The 12,812-nt window shown below is 41.7% G+C and overlaps 1 protein-coding gene across 4 annotated transcripts in view; it reads right to left on the bottom strand.

Moving 5' to 3' along the window:
- The window catches only part of SLC22A15 (solute carrier family 22 member 15), a 91,196-nt gene extending 78,797 nt beyond the window's left edge, over nucleotides 1-12,399 (bottom strand). Inside the window, exon 1 of one of the 4 annotated variants that reach the window (XM_063624652.1) lies at nucleotides 11,604-12,399. In XM_063624652.1, the coding sequence (XP_063480722.1) occupies nucleotides 11,604-11,690 (87 nt within the window). In that variant the 5' untranslated portion in view covers nucleotides 11,691-12,399. The remainder of the gene's footprint in view (nucleotides 1-11,603) is intronic. The other 3 variants (XM_063624651.1, XM_063624650.1, XM_063624653.1) reach the window with 3 other exon arrangements.
- Between the last annotated feature and the right edge of the window lie 413 nt (nucleotides 12,400-12,812).

Raw genomic sequence — 12,812 nt, 5'->3', positions numbered from 1 at the left:
AAAAAACAAAAATATTCTCTCATTCTTCTCTCCACTATTATCTACAACTACCATGCACACATTCACCCAGATATTTCTGCCTAATAAAATTGCACCCATCAGCAGATGAGCCTTAAAGCCACAAAGAGCAACCACTATCCATTGTCTACCAGAGTGGGAATAACAACATCTCAAATAAATCATTATCTTCTCTAGCTCTACCTCTAGGGAAGGAGAACAAGTGCCACAGATGGCTGGATTTTTTCCCCCTTTCAATATAATTATAATTAGAAAAATGACTAAAATGCACTAGGGCATTGAAATTTTTAAAGTTTCAAGAAGTGAAGGTTTTTAAAGTAATTTTATATTAACACCATTAAGAGCTCTTATAATACTTCTCAGGAAACCAAAAAAGTCTCCTATAAATTATCTCATCACAATACCTTGTGCTATGAAGTCATGGTTCAGTATGATGTTTATTTTTTAAGCAGGAAAAATGAGATACAGAATGATTAAGTAAATTGTTCAATGTTATATAAAACACTAATTGCAAAACCAGGATGAGAATGAGAACCACTTAACTTTGGGGCCACAGCTTTTTTTGGAGAAAATAAAGGGAGGGGGGAAATCAAAGATTATTTTATTGTTGCCATTACCTTTAGTTTTTTTATGCATTTAGTACTCAGTTACCTAATTGACTCAATCAAAAGCATTACATAAGCAAGACTGTAATTATGAAGACAGGATTATATGCCCAGTGTCCAGCACAAAGTGGATATTCAATAAATATTTGCTGGTTGACTTACTAATACTAGCTATTTTTTGTGTGTAAAATATGAGACACACTAACATACCCGGAGTAACTGGTGCCTCTAAATACTGTTTCTTCCTCATTTTAATCTATCTACATTGGCTGGGTGTGGTGGCTCACGCAGGTAATCCCAGCACTCTGGGAGGCCGAGGCAGGCGGATCACAAGGTCAGGAGATCAAGACCATCCCGGCTAACACAGAGAAACCCTGTCTCTAACAAAAATACAAAAATTAGCCGGGCGTGGTGGCAGGCGCCTGTAGTCCCAGCTGCTGGGGAGGCTGAGGAAGGAGAATGGCATGAACCCGGGAGGCAGAGCTTGCAGTGAGCCGAGATTATGCCACTGCACTCCAGCCTGGGCGACAGAGCAAGACTCCGTCTCAAAAAAAAAAAAAATCTATCTACATTATGACACCAGATCAATCTCCCTGAAACTCCTCATGAAACTCTTCCAGTCAAAACGTATTAATGGATAAATGATAAGTTTTCTAGCATTCCAGATCCTCTACCACATGGTCCAGGTGCTAACTAATCTGCATTCAAGCTTCTTCTACCAGCCTATTCAATTCCCCTAACATGACTTATTCATTGTGTGGTGTGAAAGCAGTGGAATCTGTTATCTGAGTCTGAACCTCAGCTCTAATTAAACCTTGAGCAAATCCAAACCTCTCTAAGTTTCGTTTTCTTCCAGTTAAGACCAGACACTAATGGTACATCTTTATCCAAGTCATTAATATCATATTAACCTATCTTCAGTGTCAAGTGGGATTCCTCCATAGTCAACAGTGAATTGCACAGCACTGTACAAATAGTATATATTAGTGCTTCCCAAATTTAATGTGACTCCCTAAGTCTGGGGTGGGGGTAAGAGTCTGCATTTCCAACAAGCTGCAACAACCAACAACCATACTCTGTGTAGCAAAGGCATAAGTTATTCCCTCTTCCACACTTATTCCAATTTTATGTTTTTCTACCTGAAATGACCTTCCCATTTCTCCCTAAATCCAAGCTTCAAAGTTCAGCTCAAGCTCAGGTATCTCTCTGATGGCTTCAACAAATCACTCTAGACCACACCGTCTCCTTTCTTAATTTCCAAAGCATTAGTTGGCTGTATTATTTACTGGGGAAATATTGCTTTGTATCATTATATAATGTGTAGATAATAGTTCAACTCTAATTTTCAATGATTTGTCACCTCCCAAAGGAAAGAAACCCTAATTTATACTGCTATTTCCCTCTATAGAACCCAACACACTGCTATATACATAAAAGTCTATCTCATATTTATATCAAATATATATAGTCTATCAAATACATTTTTTAACTAACTCCTTGCATAATGGTATAACCAAAAAAAAGATGAAAAAAAAAAACTAGTAACTCTGTTACCTAATTTTTGTTCCAATCACTAATTAAGACTAGGCCAGGTGTGGTGGCTCATGCCTATAATCCCAGCATTTTAGGGAGCCAAGGCAGGAGGATCACTTGAGTCCAGGAGTCCAAGACCAGCCTGGGCAACATAGTGAGACTCCACCTTGATTTAAAAACAAATTTTAAAAAAATTCTGGACAAAGTATTTAATCACATCTGTTTCTCTTTTTTTTTCTTTTTTTTTGAGATGGAGTCTTGCTCTGTCACCCAGGCTGGAGAACAGTGGCGTGATCTCAGCTCACTGAAACCTCTGCCTCCCAGGTTCAAGCAATTCTCTGCCTCAGTCTCCTGAGTAGCTAGGATTACAGGTACCCGCCACCACACCCAGCTAATTTTTGTATTTTTAGTAGAGACAGGGTTTCACCATCTTGGCCAGGCTGGTCTTGAACTCCTGACCTTGTGATCCACCTGCCTCGGCCTGCCAAAGTGCTGGGATTACAGGCGTGAGCCACCGCGCCCGGCCTTCTCTCTCTTTTTCAAGTAAAATGGTAATACCACCTGCTGACCATCCCTTCTTCTTCAATGGTTTAATTTTTAAAAAAACAAAATTGTAACAAGCACCAAAACTTTGCAACACATTATATTATGCACCTCAGATGATAAAATGGATAAAAAGTAGTCCTTTCCTTCAAGGCACATACATTGAAATGCGGACAACAAACAATCGTATGTCATACATCACTCAACAACTGGGATACGTTCTGAGAAATGTGTCATTAGGCGAGTCCATCATTTTGCAAATGTCAGAGTGCACCTACACAAACCTAGATCTATAACCTCCCACACACCTAGGCTATATGACATAGCCTATTCCTCCTAGGCTACAAATCTGTAAGGCATGTTACTATACTGAATATTGTTGGCAACTACAACACAATGGTGAATATCTGTATTTCTAAACCTACCTAACATAGAAAATATACAATAAAAGATTTTTTAAATGGTACACCTGTAGAGGACACTTACCATGAATGGAGCCTGCGGGACCGGAAGTTGCCCTGCGTGAGTCAGTGAATGAGGAGTAAATGGATGTGAAGGCCTAGGATACTACAGTAGACTTTATAAACAATGTACAGTTAGGCTAAATTTATTTTTTAAATTATTTCTTCAATAATAATTAAACTTACTGTAGCTTTTCTACATTTTAAACTTAAAATGTTTTAACTTTTTGACTCTTTTGTAGTAACACAGCTAAAAACACAAACACATTATATGGCTGTACAAAAATATTTTCTTTATATCCTTATTCTATTAGCTTTTTTCTATTTTTTAAAATTTTTTGAACTTATTTGTTAAAACCTAAGACACACACACATTAGCCTAGACCTACACAGAGTCAGGATCAATACCACTGTCTCTGCCTCCACATCTTGTCCCAATGGAAGGTCTTCAGGAAAACAACATCCTGAAGACATGGAACCCTCATCTCCTATCACACCATGCCTTCTTCTGGACTGTCTCCCAAAGAATCTGCCTGAGGCTGGTTTACAGTTAACTTTTTTTTGTAAGTAGAAGGAGTACACTCTAAAATAACAATTAAAAATATAGCATAGGAAATACTAGGCAATAGGAATTTTTCAGCTCCATTATAATCTTATGGGCCCAGTGTTGCATATGTGATTATTGCGACATCATTATGTGGGGCATGACTGTATATCCAAAGCTATAAATACAAGGTGGATTGTGATGAATGCTATATTAGCCATACTGGGAATGAAGTTCATGAAAGCACAAAGAATAGAGATGTGAACTCCAGCTAGGTGAATCAGGAAAAGGTTGTTAATGTGATATTTGAGCAGGTAGTAAAGGCTGCTAAGGAGTTAATGAAAACAAAACTCAGGAAAAGAAATTATTTGGTAAAAGCAATAGCCCAATCAGAGTCAGGAAATTAAAGAATATATCTTTACATAACTGGGAAGAATTATATGGCTAGCTCAGCTTTTCCCTAACTTCAGTCATCTGAGTACCCCTTGCCAGTTTTCACATGCCCATTTTCTGTCTGCTAGTATTTACTCAATAGTCTTCTTTAAAATCAATTCAAATGTTTTAATTTTAGTAAATTAACATAAAATAGAATTTTATATCAATACAGACATCACTTGGAAGGTGGAACTACAAAAATATGCACAATGTTAGAATGCCAAGTGTTAGCTAGTATGTTTTTATTTAAGGTGGGCCACAGGAGATATTTTCAGGCTAGATTTGGGAGAGGGGTGAAAGTGAAAGAGCAGCTGTTTTTGCATTTTATGCCCAGGTTGGAGCAGGTGCCTCAGTGCCTCACATAGCTTACCACTTATGTGCTGGTCCACCTCGTTGGCGTGGCACAGTCACGAGGCTGCAACCGCTCCACCTTCCCATGGATCCTCCTTTAGCTGCTCTGACTCCTTGCCCAGGTACATGTTTAATTCTATGATGAAAGGCAGCCACTTCATCAAGGTTGGAGGCAGGGAGAATGACACAGATTCCAGTCACTTCTGATGGGCTCCAGATCATATCTTCCCTTCTCGACTGCCTGTCCTGCAGACTTCAAGCTCCAACATCACACACAAAGACAACAGCCTTACAGGGCCTGCTGAACCAGCTCCCACAACAGTATACAGTCAAATCTCCATAATGAATGATGCATCGATTATATATATATAATCTTATATAAACACACATACACACATGTGCGCGCACGTGCACACACACACACACACGCACACATCTCCATCCTAGGGGTCTTGCTTCTCCAGTAGAACTATCACTGACACAACATTAAACAAATAACGCAAAATATCTGCATTTATTAAATCTGGAAATAAGTACATGTGTGTTTGTGATATCACTCTCTGTATTTTTCCATCAGAAATGTCTCATAATTTTAAAAGAAGTTTTAAAAGAAAATGAATAAATACAATAAAACAGAATAATATTAAGTTCCAACTAGATAACATTTTCTACTGAAGCTCCTCTAATTCTTTCATTCTAGCTCATTCCCTTTGTTAAAACAGAAATATTTGGAAATGTTTTTAGAAGTGCTAACACCAAATGAGACTTTCTCTTTAGATAAACACGACTAAAGAAGGCTCCAGAAGGGCATAACTCTATCACCTTATTAAGAGTTAATGCTATTTAATACAATTTCCATATATCTACCATGCAGGCTATTCTGCAGAGAATGCAGAAAGAGATAGGATTAGAAATAACTGATGGATTACATAGAATCAAAAACAGAAGTGAAAAGATATCCCTAGAAAGAGGGCAGAAACATGTCTTCCTCTTGGACATGTTCCCTAACAGAGAAGGTATTTAAGATAGGTGAGGATGAAAAAGCTTTTGAAGTAAAAGGAAACGATGTTTAGAAAATTTACACCAAGTAACCTCTATTTTATCCATGATGTTGGGACAAAAAGCATCTAGGAAGAACCATACGAATGGAATCAGGAGAAGTGTGGGCTTGAGAAGAGTGATAAACAATCAACTGGCAAGAAGTAAAGGTCAGAACAGAAGAAAGAACCAATACCATGGGCTGTGTGGGTTTGTGAACTTGAAAAAGAGGAAGCATAACATATGCAACACAAGAGAACTGAATAGCAAATTATAGTATAGCCATATATTGACATACCATGCTACAGCCACTAAAAAATATGTAGTTGTTCCTTTACATGCATAGCAAGGCATTCACAAAATTGCTGAGAGATAAAATGCAGTTATGATACACATTTCTGCAAAAAAAGATGGATATACAATATTTATATAATAAAGAGTCTGGAAGGCTATACACCAAAATGTGAGCATGCTTTACTTTAGGGTGGTAGAATCACTAGTGATTTGTATTAATTTCTATATTTTCTCTTTTTTCTACAATCACCATATGCCATTTGTTGAGTACTATATGATGTCCCATGAAGGCAGATATCAGTTTGTATGAATGTTTGGTCAAAGAAGTCAGAGAGGAGAGTCCCGAGCTGTGTGCATCTTTGGATTTGAGAGTCTTTTTCTTCTAAGGCAACCTGCAATTGTGGTGATGAACCAAGCTGGTATTCTGAAACCTAGGGTCAACACTGCCCCAAGGCCAATTAATTGCTGGGCATTGGGAAACTCCGAGAAATCCTAAACTTGCAAAACAAATTAAACTTTCGTGATCCAGCCATTTCCAAGCGCACAGTAGAGACTGACGGGTCATTTGCCTAATAACAATTGCCTAATAATGCCATCTTGCAGCAGAGTAGCACAGCATTCAAGCCTAGTGTTCTTTCTGCCATATTCACATTGCCTGCCTTCGTGACTTTAAGACTTTTTTTGTGCTATCTTGGAAGATAATACCTTCACTGTCAAGGCACAAGTCAAACAGCCATGGATGGCCTCGGAAGGCATTCGGCTGGGGGTTTGGGTGCTGCAGAGGCATCAGGCTAGTTGCTTCCCATGGAATGTCCTAATTCTTGAGACATCCAGGCTCAAAGGAGCTCCTTAACCCTTCTGGAGGCCTCCTGTATCTCTACCACCTCCCTAGAGGAAAATCTAACAGATCAGCAACTTTATCTGCTTTACACTAGGGGGCAGTGTCTGTCTATGGACAACAACAGTTCTCCTGAGGGTGTGGGGGCCAGTGTGGTTTTGGTTTCTCTGACCAAACCACTGTGTTTGTCTCTTTGCCCCACCCACCTAAGCTGGTGAAAGGCAAAAGTTCCCAGATCACCATAAACCCTCAGGAGACCCAACCTCCAGGCCCCTGTGTGAGGGCTAATAGAAATAAAATTTGACAGTAGGAGCTGCATAAAACTTGCTCAAACTGGCAGAGAGTCCCGGTAAATGGCCACGTTTTGGAGTCATGAGAGGGTCTTAGTAAGACCATAGGTTCTCATGATGGCTGAAGCCTCGGTGATGGTGAGAACATCCTGGGGATGACAGCTGGTCTTTTATAACTGAAGAAGGGCTTCACTAATGCTTATAGTGTGAACTTCATCACTTGCTTATGCCAGGGAGGTTAGAAGAACCAGCTATGATCTCAGCCATAGCTCATCAAACCTAAGAATTTCCTGTGGCGGGACATGGTGCCACGTATAAGCAGATAGGGGAGGTAAGCTGTGATAGCATTCTACATGAAGTTTAACAAAACAGGCTGAATAAAATTCACTCTACCCTACCCTCCTGTGTTTAAAGGACCACAATTCACAGCCATAATTGATTAAAGGAATATTGATTTATAAAAAAGAATGAACCATTATTCTCATACAGCAAACTATAGTATTCTCTCCTAGATACGCATATCTTCTTCCCTTTACCATCTTTTCACTTAAAAATATTTAATATGGAAAAGCAAAAAATAAGATTCATGAAACTACTATCACAATTAACAAATGATAATGGATGCAATCTCCTTTGTACCCTCCCCTAAGCCCACTCCTTCCCTTCCTTCCCAAGAGGCCATCAATCTCATGAATTGGGTGTGGATCTTTCTACTCCATGTTCTTATATTTCTATACTGTTTATATATATTTATGAAACAAATATAGTATTGGTTTGTGTGTTTTTAAAATTTGTATTAAGAATATGTGTCACATAGTACACACTGTTCTGCTTTTTTTTCACTTAACATTGTTTTAGAAATTCCTCCATATAGTCGTATATAGATCTAGTTCATTTATTTCAGATGTTGTATTCTATTAAATTTATACCACATCTTATCCAGTCCTGTTTTGAAAGTCAGGTGGTTCTAACTTTTGTTATAATAGACAGTGTTGCAGTAAACATCTCACACATATCTCCCTATGCACATGCTCAAGGGACAATGTAGGATGTGTACCTAGGAGTTCAATGCTAGGTTTTAATTCTACTAGATGGTGCCAAATTGTTCTCTAAATGGGGTATAGTTTCTATTTCTCATTTCATCACACTTGTACTGTTAGATTGTTTAATGTTTGCTAATATAGCAAGTGTGAAATGGTATTTCATAGCCATTTTAATATGCCTGTCCCAGATGACCACTGAAGTTAAAACATCTTTTCGTGTGTTGACTATTACAGTTTCCTCTTCTGCAATCATTCCACTTTCTAAAATGCCAAGAAAAGCTATTTATTGCATGGATAATATTAATGCACTGGTCATTCAAGGATCTAAAAAATAAGGTTATTAAGAGTTTATATAAAAATAATGCATTCCTGAACACCAGAATCTAAGATGAGATTCATAGCACAGCATCACAATTTTGCTGGTGAATGCTTGTTATAGATTACATGTTCCTGATAGTAAATGGGGGTTTTAAATTCTGTGCAAATTATAATATAATGTATGATTCATGATTTTGAGGAAAATGACAAAGCAGGAGCCTCTGGCTTAGAACAAAGAAGTAACGTCCATTTTCATTTCATGTCTAAAGAAATCAAGAAACAACGAATTGTATTCCAACCCTCCTCCTCCAGAGAGCCTAGACAACAAGCAAACACATACACAAACACAAAATAGTGACGATGGCAGCAACTCGGAATCACCATCGGAAGAGAAACAGTAATAAGCTAAATCGAATTATTCCTATTTAAATATCACAGATAGCTCTGATCCTAGGGAGAGCAAGTACATTTTGATGGCAAGAATGTTTCTAACTGTAAAGCTTATTGCTTATTCATAAGTCAACCATTTTTACATAGGCAATCTTTATCCCTTCACTTTTTGTTTATGTACATTAATACCACATATCACCATTTTCAGGGCATTTGCATCTTATGCTGAGGAAAAATCTGCAAAATCTGCATCTGTTCTTTAGTTATCTCAAAGTTGAATGCTATTGAGATTCCAAAAATTGTGTTGGCAAGGAGTATGAGGGCAAGTCTCCTAGCCAAAGGAAACTGGATAGTGAGGTAACTTTTGATGATCTACATGATGGTACCAATAATTCAAGAAAATAGTTAACCAAAAACCCTTTAGAATTGGCTTTGCTATGTGGTTTTGTCCTCTTAGTTTGAACATGGATGTGTTTGGAGTAAAGGGAAAATCATTTTTAAAAATAATAATAATAGTCCCAGAAGAAGGAAAATGTTAAAAGGCCTGTAAAGTTTCCACCTCTGTCCTTCTGGTTTTGTGCCTCTCAGCTGGGGTTAATCATTATCAAATCGCAGATGGGGAGAAGGCTCCCACTGAAGCAGAGGCTCCCTCTCTCTGGCCTTGTGGCTGTGTTGTTGGTCTGCCCCTTCACTGGGGCAATGGTACGAAAACTCCTTTGATTTTAAAAGCAGACAAACCCCCTTTCATTTAAGGCAACTGTGTAAAAAGGGCTTCTTACTCTGCTGGGGGAAGCAAAACCTCACCCCCAAGAATGATGAAATCACCTGTGATACGACTGAGCAATGGGACTCCACAGTACTCCCACTCCACAGACCAGCTGCCCTAACCCAAAACATCTCCAACAACAGACTTGGTAGAGAGGTCTTTGGGGATATCCACTCTCATACCCAGGATAGCTCTGGGTGGCTCTACAACCACCTGGATCATGTATCTCAATGGGGTAACGGAGTCCTTAAAAACACGCAGCATGTGAAGGATTCACTTTTGCCTAGGCTGGCATCTCCTCCACTGGTATAGGCACAGCTACAGGGCATCTCCCCACCCACATCTACAAGATAAACAATCAGTCACTCATCCCCAACACTCTAAGACCTGGTCCTTGTACCACAAATACTGACCATAAATCAGCCAAGGTTTAGTGAATGGTCATAGGCATGGGCTTGGAACTTTTTGATAGCAAACTCTAACTAACTGGGTCAACCATAAATAAAAGTAAGTTAGAGAAACTTAACAGGTCCTAAACCCAGAACACCGGCCTTTTTAGAACCTCACTCCACTGAGGACAAACTTACTCCAAGTTTGTGGATACTTGGCTAGGCAAATAAGAAAACGATAACAGGAAGTGAAGCATAGGGATAGAGAGATGGGGAGCTGGGATTGTTCAAGAAAGGAAGTATGTTCCTGGAATTCATGGCTGGAACAGAAAAAGGGTTTTCTCAAAGAAACTGTTATAAATAAAGATCAGGCATCATGGTTGCAGTTCTTCTTTCTCTGTATTAAATACTCTTATCATTTAGCTTGAACGTTTTTTCTCCCTGGGGAAAGCTTGTTTAAAGCGAAAACAACGAGCTTAAAAGAACTTCAGAATACCACATATTCGTGAGCTGAGAACTGTTCGGCTAGAGAAAGAACTGACTCCATCATTTGAACCGTTTCTGGCTGATGATGAAATCAACTGAACTTCCAAACATTTTAATCAATAAGTCAACCCCTACCTTCCCCCATCTTCCTGTTGAGCCACTGCCTTATGCAAGCTTTAAGCAACTTGTGGACTGGTGGCTATATCCATGACCACTCTGTACTTCCTGCAGAATAACTATCATCACATGCTAACTAAATTACTTAACTGTCTGCCTGCCCACCCGCAGCCACTGGAATGCAAGCTCCTGAGGGCAGTGAATGATTTGTCCACCATGGCATCCCTATGTTCAGCACATCCTAGCCCGTATTAAACGTGTTGACTAAAGGAAAGAGTAAAATGGCTGGTTCACAGCAAATACTAAGAAAGGATTTGTGAATGAAATGCCTCTGGCATATTGAGAGAAGGGACTAATGTCAAATGAGCCATTTAAGTTGGTGAAGGACTAATCCTTGCCTGGCGCAGTTAATCGGTAGCGACCTTCCGCATATGGAATCGATATTTTGAGGCTGGGGTGTACAAGTAGGTTCTGAGAATTCTTTATAATGAAGAAGTGATTCTATTTGATAACCACACATGGTAGATGGCACTATTCGGCTTAGGGTAGTCTCAGCCCAAGGCTGGCGCAGGGCCGAATGAGCCAGCAGAACTTCGACCAGAGGGAAATAAATCCTATGCTTTCAAAGCCCCTAGAAGAGTAAGCCCCCTCAAGCCCAGGAAAAGGGGCAGAGGATACCCGGCGCAGAGGGAGGCGATCCTAGACACAACCTTTTGTCTGCAGATTATCAAGACTGTGTCCTAGATTCCAAGGTGACAGTGCCACAGGTAGGGTAACAATTCTCTTCATATTTGCAGCGTGTTACAGGCAACAGCGTAGGGCAGGTAACACAATTTTGCATCCCTCCTTAACCAGCATAGCGGCTGAGGAACCTACCCCCAACACGCTCCTTCCACCACTCAAGGTGGCGGGGTGGAGGGCCCGGCAGAACCCAAGAGGCTCTGAGGCCGGCCGGCGACCTTGACGCTGCCGGCCGGGCCCAGGCCACCGCGCGGCGCCTCGCCCCTGCCCCACCCCGACGCTCGCCACACCTCGGTGTTTGCAGAGCCTCGGCCTCGGCCCCGGCGGTCTGAGAGCGGACGCCTAGCCCTGGGCCGGGCGGCCCTGAACAGGGAAGTGCGGCTGCGGGGCCGCGGGGACTTACCTGCAGCAGCACAGCCAGCAGGAAGCACAAGTACATCTGGTAGATGCCCATCTCCCCCACCGCCTGGAACGCCTCCTCCACCTCCATGGCGGGCCGCGCGCAGGAACCCCGCCACCCCGCCGCCCGCTCAGGCGCGGCCCTCCCGCCCAGCGCGGCAACCCCTGGGCGCCCGGCACCGGCTTGGACTCGCCGGGGCGGGGATGGAAGCGCGGGCGGCGGGGCCGGGGCGGGGCGCCTGCGCGGGCGGCGGGGCTGTCAGGCTCGAGAGGTGGACGCGGGGCGGAGAGCGGGGAGCGGAGCCGGACTACGCGGGGCGAGGGGCGAGGAGGGCGTTCGAGATCCGGGGCTGGATGCCCTGGACCCGGGCCTCTGGACTTCCTGTTTTAAAAAAAAAAAATGGTGTTTTGGTGATGTTTTGTTTTGAGAGGGACCGCCATCTGCGCCTTAAAGTGAGGAAAGAGGAAGTGGGCAGGGCTGAGGGCCTGAGAAGAAACATCGGGACCGCGTCCGCATGTGACCCAGGGCTCTGCCTACAGGGGACCCCGCAGCTGGCGGGCGGCCTGGCGGCTCTCAGCAATGCCTGTCGTTTTGCCCAAACCAGTTTAATGCGGGGGCTTGGGGAGCCCTAGAGCCTTCAGAGGAAAGTGCTGTCTGTGCAGCATTTCTTTCCAGTCCTACTCTGTGCTAGCCATGGGTGAAGTACACTGGGGCAAGCAAATTCTTGTAAAACCGTCGGATACATTTGCTTATAGAAGTATGCACGAGGTACAAAAGAAGTGCAAAAGACGAAGGATTAATCTGTGGGGCAGGAGGTGATGGCTGCCAAGGCATTTAAAGGATAAACGGCAGTTTGTCAGGTGGAAATTAAAAAAAAAAAAAAAAAATCGTGGTAGGGCCAAGGGACGCTGGACACCTGCGTTAGTCCCCTCATGCCTCCACCTCCTAACCTCATTTTCTTTTTTGTTTATTATGTGTTGTCCTTTTTAACAGCTGCATAGTATTCCATTGTCTAGACCATGACTCCTAGTTTAACATTGAATAGAAATGGAGACCAGCTAGTGTCCTTGACCGGCCAGCATCCTTCTTATGCTTCCAAAATTTTCCGTTAATTGTGATGTCTGTTGCAGCGTATTGGTAGCTAGGCTTTACTGGTCAGCTGCTTTCTTTTTTTAGCAATTAAATGAATGCTCACTGTAATTGAATTTATCA

This window comes from Symphalangus syndactylus, chromosome 12, assembly GCF_028878055.3.
Source record: "Symphalangus syndactylus isolate Jambi chromosome 12, NHGRI_mSymSyn1-v2.1_pri, whole genome shotgun sequence".
Classification (NCBI taxonomy): domain Eukaryota; kingdom Metazoa; phylum Chordata; class Mammalia; order Primates; family Hylobatidae; genus Symphalangus; species Symphalangus syndactylus.
The sequence above is the reverse complement of the archived record's forward strand: the minus strand, read 5'-3'. Positions and strand labels throughout refer to the sequence as shown.